Source organism: Dermacentor andersoni, chromosome 2 (assembly GCF_023375885.2).
Source record: "Dermacentor andersoni chromosome 2, qqDerAnde1_hic_scaffold, whole genome shotgun sequence".
In the NCBI taxonomy this organism is placed as follows: domain Eukaryota; kingdom Metazoa; phylum Arthropoda; class Arachnida; order Ixodida; family Ixodidae; genus Dermacentor; species Dermacentor andersoni.
The window spans coordinates 176930998-176943898 of NC_092815.1; the positions used below are offsets into that span (position 1 = coordinate 176930998).

The 12901-nt window shown below is 45.3% G+C and overlaps 1 protein-coding gene and 1 pseudogene across 1 annotated transcript; one reads left to right on the forward strand and one right to left on the reverse strand.

Annotated features, from left to right (window-relative positions):
* Window positions 1-223: 223 nt before the first annotated feature.
* On the forward strand, window positions 224-1686 carry LOC140215859 (piggyBac transposable element-derived protein 3-like; annotated as a pseudogene).
* A 1510-nt stretch (window positions 1687-3196) lies between these two features.
* LOC126540400 (uncharacterized) lies at window positions 3197-12503 on the reverse strand. The gene is made up of 3 exons (XM_072286189.1): window positions 12229-12503; window positions 7323-7837; window positions 3197-3223 (listed from the first exon to the last, which is right to left on the reverse strand). Exons 1-3 carry the CDS (start codon window positions 12473-12475, stop codon window positions 3197-3199), a joined length of 789 nt encoding a protein of 262 aa, XP_072142290.1. The 5' UTR covers window positions 12476-12503.
* Between the last annotated feature and the right edge of the window lie 398 nt (window positions 12504-12901).

The following is a 12901-nucleotide window of genomic DNA, read 5'->3' on the forward strand; positions in this document are numbered from 1 at the left end:
CGATGAGTTGAGTTCCGAAGATGAAGATACAATGAATGAAGGCTCCCCTTCGACACCAAGCTCCACTTCGGCAACCGTAGGAACGCAGAGAACGAGTAGTTGGAAAAGGACACAGCGCTGAATTTTTAGGCTCCTATTTCAGCTGTCCTTTTATTTTTGCACGATGATAAGAAGTATACGCTTTCATACGTCTTAATTTGCTTGCAGCATGAGCAGTTCCGGGATGCGAACATTCCAACCCATCGTGGACAAGCGGGACCGTAAATCTTGGTCTCCACTTCATTACTTCAAGCAGCGCCTCCCTCGTGAGTTGTTTGAAGCAATGTCAATGGCAATGAACACGGTTCATGTTGTTGAAAGTGGGACGAGCCTGAATATATCTACGCAAGAAGTGATTTTTTTTATTTCAATCACCATGTTATGTCTTGGATATCCCCAAATTCGTATGTATTGGGAAATGCAAACCAGGGTGCCAGTCATCGCAGACAAAATATGAAGAAATCGGTATTTCCAGTTACGTTCCAGACTCAAGGTTGTCATTGAACGTGATGTGCGCGCAAAAGATAAAGAAGACAGGCTGTGGCGAATTAGACCTTTTGTGAAAGTCATCCTAAATGGCTGCCTTCAGTTGCCTCAAGAGGGGTGCTTAAGTATTGATGAACAGATGATACCATTCAGTGGGCGAACACAGTTGAGAGAGTTGGTGCCTCAAAAACCCAACCCCGAAGGCCTAAAACTTTATTGCGTGCGACGCCAAGTGGCCTTATTTTGGATTTTGAAATATACCAAGGGAAGACGTCAACTTTGTACCAAGGAAGTTCTGGAATTGGAGAGCCAGCTGTGCTCAAGCTTGTAACCAATCTCGCTCCTTGAACACACCTCTTTTTTGACAGATACTTCACCGCTGGTCCATTACTTGATAAATTGGCAGAGGAGGACATCTCTGGTACCTAACCAATGATGAACAATCGAATGCTAACAGGTGCGAACCCGTCTAGATAAAGTAAGCTTAAAGTTAGGGGACGAGGAACATCGGAGATGGTGTTGAGAGATGATGGGCAACGACTGTACGATAACAAAGTCATCACACTGATGTCATCGGTTCACGGAAAGCATCTTGAAGACACGTGTCGCATATGGTATAGCTAAAAATACATGAATGTTTCCAGGCCAGATATTGTGTTTGTACAATAAGAATGTGGCAGGTGTCGACAAGGCCGATCACATGATCAGCTATTACCGAATAAAGGCCAGGGTAAAGAAATGGACCATAAGGTGCTTTTTCCAGGTCGCGGACATGGCCTCAAGCAGCTCATGGTTACAGTGCGGAAGAGTGAAGAGATATGCGCGGGCAGCAAAAACGACTCAGTGACATACTCCCGTAGTAATTTTTTTTTTATTTTTGAGTCTCTGTGGGAGAGGCTCTGGTCACTGAAGCACGGCAAATTCCGACAGAGAGCGACAGTGACTCCGACTGGCAGCCACCCGCAAAGCGGGCTCCGCCGCCTCCTCTTCAAGCCCAATCAAAAGTAATCGGTCATTTGCCATGACTTTCCGATGCTCCGAATGCTGCTCGCTTCAGAATGGAAGGTTGCAGCAAAAACCAAGTTTTTTTGCACGAAGTGTCAACTTTTCTATTGCATCACAAATGAGCGACGATGCTTAGAGAAATCCCACTCCTCGTAATCAAAGAGATTAATAAGCTTGGGTATTGTTTGACATTGCTGGTTTGTACTTTCATATTTGTAGCAGCCGCAAATAAAAGTTCATTTTTTGTTGCAAAAATTATTTGTTTCGGTCACTGGCGCCAACTACACCATTCCATTTGCTGAAGGAAAGAAGACGGCCTAGAGGCCCAATGTCCAATATATTTGACATTGTGCAAAGTCCAAACAACGCATAAAACAGCGAAACCGTCTAACACTTTTCACCCAGCTGTTCACCCCAAAAAACGCATTTCAGAAAGTTTAACAAAAACCCGGGCACCTAAATTCACTCTGGACCTCAGGAAGATAGTCTAGATGGCAATGACAGTGTCGGTGATGCCAGTAGCGAAAGGCATCAAGATGACAGTAGTAACAGCAACAGCAAATCAATTGACAAACGGCTGTTGCCCAGAGACGTTGCTATGGTATTCTGCTGATAAACACAAAGTGTTCTATCCAAGCTACTAACAGAAAGGGGCTCACGTAGTATCACAGTGAAATAATGCAGTCATTTTCAGTAGGGGCAGCTCATTCACAGAGACTACGCGAAAACACAGGTGATACTCTAGCAGATGTAACAAAAGAACGACAGGCTATTCACTAAGTGCCACAAAATCTTCGCGTTGGTTGCTTCTTTCTATTACCCATATGTGCCTAATAAATCATATTAGGCACAATCAGCTTTGAGAAAGTCCACTCTTCCTAATCAAAGAGATTGATAAGCTTGGACCTTGTTTGCCCTGTTGGTTTGTAATTTCATATTTGTAGCAGCCGCAAATAAAAATTTATTTTTTGTTGCAAAATTACTTGTTTCGGCCACTGGCCCCAACTACGCCGGAAAAAGGACCCCCTAGAGGCCTATTGTCCAATATATTGGACATTGCGCTAAGTCCCAACAATGCATCAAACAGCAAAGCTGCCTAACACTTTTCACCTATGCACCTCGAAAACGCGTTTCAGAAAGTTTAACAAAAATCTGGGAACGTAAATACACTCTGTGCCTCAGGAGGATAGCCTGTCTGTCAGGACGACAGACTGCTGTCTGTGCTTCTGCCCACACACCCACCTCCGCACCCTTCTGTGGTAGTGCTGGAGCTGCTGTCGTGTTGTGCAATGAGCTAATAACACCACTCCGGGCAGCACATCCACGGAGGTACGTTATACGCTATACCCTCACTGTGGGAGGTTGTCACCATTGTCATCGTTACTGCTGCCGTTGCTGCTGTCATCATCGATGTCATCAAACAAGCTGTCACTTTCATCAAGACACGATTGCACAGCACTGCACATGCTGGAATAATGTTAGCTGCACAGTCAGGTTCATAGTGGAAAGCTCTTGTTTGACACCCCTCATCAAGAAACGCACTTTTTTTTTCTTTTCTAGCATGTAGGCGCCGGCGTGTCTGAACAGGCGCGTCATCTCCTCCGTGAAGATCGCGATGCTCTCACTAGAAAATTGCACTCGAGCTTCTAGCAGAGCTTCGATGTTTTTAGTTGCGCACGACGCTCATAAAGGTCTGCAAAAAGATATTGCGAAACAGGTCCCATGTTGTCAGGGTCGAATCTCGGTTCTCAAACTACGTTTTGGTGGCGTCTTTTAAGGCGAAGCATACATGCCACAGCTTGTCGTCGGAGATCCAGCTGTTGAAAGTGGCGATTCTTTCATACGTCTCCAGCCAGGTTTCTAGATCTTCAGTCGATGATCGATGGAATATCGGTGGCTCCCTGGGATATTGCAGCGCGATGGGGGACGCTGGGGCTGCCATTGGGGTTGGCTTGGCGACGATCTTCCTGGTCGTCTGAGGCAAAACTCCGTGCTCCGGGGACAATTCTTGCAGCCTACGGCTACCTCGCTGGTTCTTGGCGGCGTTGGTGCTGTCTTCCGCGTTCGAGCTTGGATCACGGCTTTGTGGGGGCGTCCGGTACATCACCGCAAAACACCTCCTCCAGATGTCAGGTAGTAGTTACGGTAAAGAACACGCTAGTAATACAATGAATGACGAAACTAACTTTTATTGGGCGAACCTATGCCCACAAGAGCAGGTCACACTTAAAGCACAACGATAGCGGCGAACGCAGTCGGCGATCGTAGAAATCTGATCAGCGGGTCAAGCGCGTCTGCTTTTATACATCAGTCATCGAAGGTTCCAGAGTAATCGCTTGTGCCCGCGTGTCTTCCGGAATGTTCTACACCATTCGCGTCGCGCATACGTGAAATCATATTACACAAGGTTCGGTGACAACAGACAGCTGATAGAACCATCGATGACATTCGAGAAACTTCCGATACATGCAGGCGCGTCCTGCGCTGTGCGATGGCATTTGTTAGGTGGTAAAACGTGGTCACCCGACAACCAAGTAGACATGTCAATATATGATGTCCCACATCAGTCAAGCAGAATCAATTCAACGAGAAGCTATTCATTTTGTTTTTTCACCGTATAGCGCCGAGTAGATAACCTAGCCTTTGGTTCAACATCTTTAACTCAAACCGCTATGCATCCCCGAATAACTACTTATCGCCTGCAAGGAACAACCATAAATTTGATATTTTAGCATTTTATTCTCGCACTGACTTACTCAAGTATATTTTCCCCCTGAACCTGGAACTCTGGAACTATTTCCACAGTGAAACGCGATCGCTGCTTTTAAGGCTTTTTCTTAAAGTCCATTGAATATTGTTTCAGTGGTAATATGAAAGTATTCTGAAGGGTAGCTTCTCCTTTTTTTATTTCACTTTGTAGTTAGTGTGTAAAGAGTTTGCGTTTTATCTGTTTTATTCATTTTTGTAACACCCCACTCCTGCTATAGCCCTGACAGGCTGCAATAACTTGGAATAAATTATAATATGTAGAACAATCTCTTTCACTACCGGCACTTTTTCACATTGCGAAGAGCTGCCACTATATATTGATTAAGCGAAAAATAACTCAAATTATTTCGAGGGCCTAGTTGCTATGAACGTCAATGCTTGAGAAGTCCGGGTGAATATGTGGACGTTTCCTACTTTTTTTTCTGATGGACTGCAAGAAACTGTTGTGTGTATCATATACTATGTACCTAACGCTGAAAGGGGTTAACATACTGGGCAATACTTTGTAATTCACTCTCTAATGCCCTGACACAGTCCCACATTTAAAAAAAACTCGCACAAGCTGTTCAGCTTTGCTTCTAGCCATAAGGAATACATTTGTATCAAAGCCAGTTTATTGCGGTTAACAATAACAGCTGTATCGAGGAAAAAGTTGAAGCAAGTAAATAAACATGCAACAATTTCTTTTTTCGTCCGCATTAAAATCTAGTAACTTTAATACGGGAGCAGTCTAGAGAAGAGAAATCATAGTTTCACCATTAAGCGTGACGCAATGAATGCGAAACTAACATGTTAGAATATTACGCGAACTGTAAGACTCGTAGCTATAGTTGCAGTATGAATTCAAGTACACGTAAACTGTCTAAGTAAAAACGAGCTGCTTTGCTAGGGGTCCTCTGTTTCAATCCTGCCATCGGAGAATTTCATTTATGTTTATTAATTAAAGCCAACGTCTTTCTTAGCGACTTTACCACCACTTTTCCGTATCGGGTACGTTTCCCACTAGTTCTATGGGCCAATCTCGGAGGTAGTTCACAGGCGGATATATATACCAATAAAATTGCATTATTTTCAGGTTAAAAGGCTTTCTGTTTACACTTTTAATATTTGAGTCTGAGAAGATTCAAGATAAAACGCACGCGCTGTCGATGTTTTGTTTCATGATTTGTTTGTCGGCTGCCATTCTCAAAATTCTGAAGAATAATTTTGTGAAGAATGTAAGACCTAGTGGAGAGCAACTTTGGTGATACAATGGTATGGCAATACAACCCGCATATACCGCATGTCACATAACATGACGTAGCATGTAATATAAATACGCTTAAATATATACGGAACCTCACGGCGACGCCGCCGCCGACGACGACGAAGGCAAAAATTCGCTTGGAGTGTCCATATAATTGCTATCGCAATAAAGCAAAATTTCTCTACTCCAGTTATTTCTCAACGACATACAGCACAGTATTGGAGCCACGCCGTAGCTCAACTTAGGTGAGCGGTATAACCCCTTTAGAATGTGTATGCTTTATTTTTTGGTGCCTGGGGCTTTCGACTGACTGTAGTGGATGTTCCAATTGAACCAATCAAAAACTACCCCTTGGCGCAAATAACAGAGAAATATCAACGCCTATCGCGCTTCAGCATTAGAACCTATTCAAATAGGTCATATTATAACAGGAAGGTTACGCTCAGGGCTATATCTAAATACATCAAAAGTGAGAAATCGTTTTTGCAGGCGACCAATGCACCAAAATTGATGAAGGTTGTTGGATTTGAAAAAAATTAGTTAGTATCTAGTGATTCCGGTAACCGCTCTTTTGCAGCTTTTTTTTTTCAATTCCTTTGTTGAGAATTGTAAAATTTCATAGAACGAAACTATGATACTTATAAGTGTAAGTCAGCTCTGAAAAACGTACCACAATCTCGTACATGCACCTCATAATGCAACTTAAGCGGAAAGATTATTATAATACACACCCCTCTCAAATATACCACTAATATGCGAGTAGGAGTTTTGAAATGCCCTAGTAGACGTTATAACAAATTGACGTAATCTGTCAATTTATGCATTACTTCTTTAGTTGCTCTGACAGATACCCTTCACAGAACTGGTATATCTGTTTTGGGAGCATACTTGTGGGTTAGTACAATTCATGCTTCTATTTCTTTAAATGTACCAATTTCTGGCAAATTTTGTAAATACCTCCATGGTCTAAATCAAAATTCTGCTTGCCACGATAACTGTAATTTAGCTTTCTCTTTCAGAAGCAAGCAATTTCACTCACATTGTTGGAGCGGTCGTCTCGTAAAAGCGTTTATGCGTTTTACGTGCATCTGGATAGGCGGCATCAGAGTTGGCCTTAAGCTTCCTCTTGAGGCAGTGTTTATTTCAGTCCTGAGAACTTCTGAAACCTCCCCACGACCAGTAATAGATTCAGTGCCCGTCCTTTATTAAGGAATTGTAATACGCCGAATTGACGCTGCATATATGACCGGTATACTTCTGTGCAAATCGTGTTCTTACGTGCGTACGTCGCCCTGACAGTTATCACCTTGGACTTACCTTCCAAGTGATAAAGGTTCACTGGACTACACGCTTGTTCAATAGAAAAACGCTATAACCGTATCGCCATAACAAAAAAAGGAAAGGGAAAAATGACCATTAGTGGCGGACATCTGTTGTGATAAAATCTGTTATAATAAAAAAAATCAAAATATTCTGTATGTTTAAATTTTAGATGACCGCTTATCACGGTGGCCACACCTAGCTGCGTCGGTCAAGATTGTGCGAAGCCATAACACATCGTGTAGGCAAACAACGTGGCTGGCATTGCTATCTTTTGCAGCAATAATTGCGGTTATTTCACAGTTCTCTAAACAAGCGTGTAAATTACAACTTGGAATTATTGAAACATAGAGAAAGTGCTACAGGTAGAGCAAAGCAATAAATGAAACAGTGACCATTTGAAATAACCTTCCAGCACGTGACCACGCTGTTGCCTGCATCTATTTCTAATACTCGCCTTGGGCAAACGGAGGAGGGGCAGCTCGGAGGGCCTCTTGATGGGCTGCCGCCGTCTGCGCTTGCGGCGCTTCGACTTGGCCGGAGGGCCGGCCGGACAAGCTGCGTCCAGCACAGGCGAGGCCACGGGCACGAACGCGACGGTCAGCTTCTTCGGCTCCTTCTTGGGCTCCTTCTTGGTCTCCCTCATGGGCTCCTGCATAGGCTCCTGCATGGGCTCCTTCATGGGCTCCTTCTCGGGCTTCTTCTTGGGCTTTCCCCCGTCTTCGGGTGGAACGGCAGGTGCCGTCCCGCCTTCCGGGCGTTGGGTCGCTTTCTTGCTCGTTTCCGCCTTGGGAGTGCCGGCATCGGGGCTGTCAAGTGCAGCCACGACTCTGGACTCGGCCGTATCCTTGGCTCCGGACACAGCCTTGCGAGCCTTTTTGGACTGCCTTCCTTTCTTGCCGTCTTCCGAGGCAATCACAGCAGCGGCACGTCTTGCGGTAGTCTGGTCCTCTGTTTTGACGACTATAATCTCTGCGTCACCAAGATGGAATGCATACTTGTCACGTGCAGACACTATCTCTCCCACATTATTTAAAAAATGTTAATTATGGAATTTTACGTGCCGAAACCACGATCTGATTATGTGGGAAGCCGTAGAGGGGGACTCCGGAAATTTGGACTCCCTGGGGTTCTTTAATGTGCACCTAAATCTACGTACACGGGTGTTTTCGCTCCCATCTAAACGCGGCCGCCGTGGCCGGGATTCGATGCTGCGAGCTCGTGCTTAGCAGCCCAACAACATAGCCACTAAGCAACCACGGGGGAACACCGTCATAACAACGCGGGTAGAGTGATGCAAGGTCTAATGACTACACGGAACTTTTTTTTTTACGTAAGAGACTTTCCAGATTGTCCGGATTTCGACGCTCGCCACTCGTTTTAGCGATCGGCATGATAATGAAACTATCTTGGTAACCATACTTAGTGCCAGAGAACAAGGACAGAAGGGAGACGACACCACAATGAGCTAACTTCAACAACTTGATTTTCAGAAAACACCCACCTATTTAACCCATGCACAATGGCGCCACCTCATCCAAATTTTAACTATCCAACAAAGCCGTCTCTTTATCTAACAGTTCGACCGAAGGGGCACTAACACACGTATCACTATTATGCTTCACAAGTCAGTTTACCAACACGCCCAACAAAAGGCAATAATTAAAATATCATCGCAGCGATGTGCAATCGCGGCCCACCGTCGTCTGAGACAAGTTTTGTGAGCACGAGGTCGCGGGATCGAATCCCGGCCATGGCGTCCGCATTTCCATGGAGGCTGAATGCGCAAACACCCGTGTACTTAGATTTAGGTGCACGTTAAAGAACCCCAGGTGGTCGAAATTTCCGGAGTCCTCCACTACGGCGTGCCTCATAATCAGAAAGTGGTTTCGGCACGTAAAACCCCATAACATGATTTTTTTTGCGTCAGCGGTTTGATGTTCGAGGGTTTATCCATTTTTTCCAAATATATGTCAGTTGCTAATCCACCGCTGTGATGCCTCTTCGTTTTGTCGTGTTTGCGTCTCAAATTTTCGCTGGTTTTCTCAAGTTTCTGTATGAACTAACTGGCCCAGCAAGAGGCACTTCTACAATAAGATACTAGTTTAAACAGAACACATATATGAGAAAACATTACAAGATCTCAGGAACCATTTGCAATATAAACAAAAAAATGTATGTGCTTCGATAAACATTTGCGCATTACAGGGGAAAAAGCAGTGATTATTGTACGACAGGAAAGGTTGAGTGAGAAAAAGAGGCAGAAAAAGCACTGGTGAATGAAAAAACGTCAACAACAGAACATGGCTCACAATAGCGTGAAACGTCAACAGTTGACACAGCGAAGTGCTAAGCAACAATGAATTTATTGAGCATATCAACACTATACATGCGATTACATAATGACAAATGAAGCGTCAAGATGAATCGCTGCACATTTATTAGCCTTCGTTGCAATTACGTATTAATTTTTGGAATCGTGCGATGTCAGGCCCAGCGGTGATGTATGGCACGAGAGTATTCATCAATGATATAGCGCTGAATGAATGACACGGCGAGATAAGAGATTTTGTACTTAGGCGTTTGGTTTTATGAGGGTGTTCCAGGGGTGGAAAGGTGACTGTTGATTTTTAAAAGAAATTGCATGCAGTGTTGTATGGCGATACAGCTCTTTAAGGAGTGAAATGCGAGCCATCTTGCCTCGATACGAGAGTTGAGGAAATCCAGCTCGCGTTTTAATAGCAGTGATGCTATTGAAACATGAGTAGTCCCAAGTAAATGTTGCCTACGCCACCGTTTTGTAAGGATTCTGTGTTATTAATAATACAAGCGTGCTCTGGGTTCCAGGTGGCAGATGGCTATTCTACTACTGATCGAAATAATGAAATGGCAACAAGTTTACGAATGTGCACAGGAGGCCATTCCAGCTTCTGCTTGAGCAGTCCTGTTGAACGATTGGCAGAGCCAACCAAGCTTATGGTAAATGGGGCAATGCCATGCACGTGCTATTTAACATAATTATCATCATTATCACGCTTCATACGGTGTGCTGAAAGAAGCAATTCACGGCAATTTCTACCATCCCTGCGTCGCGCTATCCGATGCCTGAAAATGTTTTATCTGAGCCTAGCATTCTTCCACCGTCTGCTGCGTTGCCCTTCCTTTTGAAGAGCGATTGTTATTCTGAAAGTCCACCTGTTGTCTTTGCTGAAAATTGCTCGGCGCCCAGTATTGTTTTCTTCCTCCTTATCTCAAATGAAATATCGGCTGCTTGCGTTTTCTCTCTAAAGCATACTGCCACCTTCGACAGCCTTAACGTTACGCCTATCATTTTTGTTTCAGCGCCTAGTGTATGGCATTTAGTCATTTATTTGTTATTTTTGGTCGCTGGATCAAGTCTGGGCCGCGGGCGCCGGATTGTGATAGGGGTAAAATGTCAAAATGTACGTGTACCGCGCAATGGGTGCACGTTAAGAGACCCCTGGTGGTCAAACTTATTCCAGACTGCTGTGAAAATCTCACGCAAGTTTTCCATTCGTGCACGGCGTGTGGATCTTGCGAGTGCAGTGCAAAGTCACTTTTCTCAAACGCTGTTTTCTACAGAAGCATGCTCCTCCCTTTATTTTGTAATGTAGCAGATTCTCATACGCGGCTGCTATTGGCAATGAGCCGACATCGATCAATGTGCTTCTTCCTCGGGTTACTGCGTCAATTTATTGAATAAGTCTAATCAGCAGGCTGAAGTAGGCGAAAATCTGTTTTCGAATTTCGATAATTACGTACTTCCGGAAAAAAAAGCCGACTACAGTCGGCTCACGCTCGGCCGCGTCCGCCCGCGTAACCTTAGCCCGCCTGCTTAAAGGTGTCGTACCCGTCGGGTGTCGCTAGTTTCGATTAGTTTTGAACACTCAACAAGCCTCGAACGACGCGAAACTTCAAGTCAGGCGACACGCACACTTGCCAGCGCGAGTTAACTCCTGGCCGCTCCTGGTTTGATGCCTTGGCAGACTTGGCTTGTTTGCGAGCTATTGATAGCCCTTCAAAAATGTGCAAGTTGGATGTCGCTACTATCCGTCGGTCAAGATGGTGCAGGACAAAGCTGGTCTGCACTACGTAGCATGGCCAGACTGGAGCACATGTGCACAAGCACGTACTGAAGCCATCGCGCGCACAAAGCAAACGCTGTGAATACAGATTACATTTGCATGTAGCTGTGGTCCGGTACGTAGCGTAGTTACCGTGGTCGCCGTGGGGCGCCGCGACTTATCCGCTGGCTGAGCTCACTGCGGTTCGCTTAGGACAACCGAGTCTGGCTTACGTTTGGCGCGTCGTAGGCGCAATGATATCGAGTAGTCATGTCTAGGCATGGAGGAAGGAAACTGAGGAGAGGCTCTACCCCCTACGCGCTAGGAGAAAAGTGTGGAGGAAATGACGTAGTAGGTTCTCCTTTGTCTTGCTGTTTTTTTATTTGTTTGCTGTAGTGGCCCCGCCTTTCGGGCCACAATGACGGCTTTGTTATTATTCTGTGCGCTCACACGTGTAGCTCTGTAGCTTTCGTACCGTGGCAAAGGCGCCGTGCGGGCAGGTTTGCGTTGTTCTCCGTGTTTTGTTGCGCTGTGTTATCTGGACAGTGCTCTACCGTATGTTGCTGTGGCCAGGTGGGACAGGAGGAGCTAAAGTTCGTGAAATGAACGCGAATGCAACGCTGTACGCAATGTACCGCGCCACGGCAATGGCTACGGAAGAAGGAATATTCGCGGGAAATTTTGCCCTCTTTCGCGGAATCATGCTAACGTGCTAACGATCGCTTAGTATTGCTGCGGAGCGCACGGGTACGAGCAGCACGGTTGCGCGCAGCGCGGCGTGGTTTCGCGAGAAATGTAAACAAGAGAGGAGAGCTGGCCCGATAGGCGGAGCAACGCCATGAGCAACGCCAACTTCCGGCTTCACTTTAGCTTCACAAAGAGTGACGTCAGGGCCTCTCCTTCGTTTCCTTCCTCAGTGTGTCTAGGTGAACAACCAAAATCAACTTTGAACTTGCGTCACGGTGATGTTCAGTAGGCGGAGCGTTGTGGGCATGCCCCGCTTCGCCGTAGGCTTCACAGTGCAAGGCATTGAAGAAAGAGCGGAAGCACCGCGAACGGGATGTTTCATTGGCAATAACTCCGCTTCCGCTGAATGCATTGGAGTACTTTTTTTTGCGGAAAAGTATTTCTAAAATAGCCTCTTTTAGCTTGGAATGCGTATTTCCACTTCGACAACATGTTTCAGGACCGCTTTAATGGTAGTCTTTACATACATATACGTACTTAGCAGCTCGTATATTTGGTATGGTGATTACATAAAGATCCGCCATCACTCACTCTCTGCAGGTTTCAATGCCGGTGTTTCGACCGCAGCTGGAGTTCCCTCCTGGACAATGGGCGTGCAGGGGCTGGCAAGGGAACTGGGCGCTGCGCTGCAGGAACGTCCCCATAAGTCACGTGGTGTCTCAGACCCAGTCACAGAGCTAGAGCTTTGCTCGGACGACCTCAAAGCAACACGTGCCGATCTCGTTGAGGGCGAATGGGTCACGGATCGAGGCATGGCGGAGGCATTCGGCTTCTTCATTGTCGTCTGTTACGGGCAACGTACTCTGTCACTGCATTCACGATGATGATGATGATGATGGCCTCATGTTATGGCTCATACCCACGCTGGGGGATTGGCCAAGAATTGCGTGCTGAAACATTCACCTAATCTTTTGAAGTGCTACTTATTCGATGAGAAAAAAATATAACGAAAGAGAGATAAAAAAAAAATACGTACAAGAACAAACAAAATACAAGACAAAAGTTAAAAAGTTATTCGTTTTGTTGACTGAATGTAACTGCAAACGGCATCAAATACGTCCCTGTGGCTGGCCCCTGTAACTGCCGCACCGAAAGATAGTATGATTTCTGGTGATAATATTAACCCTAATTTTGCGAACGGAAGTTCTAGGTGTCTTTTTCTTAACAATTTGTATCGTCGACATACCAAAAAATAATGATCTAG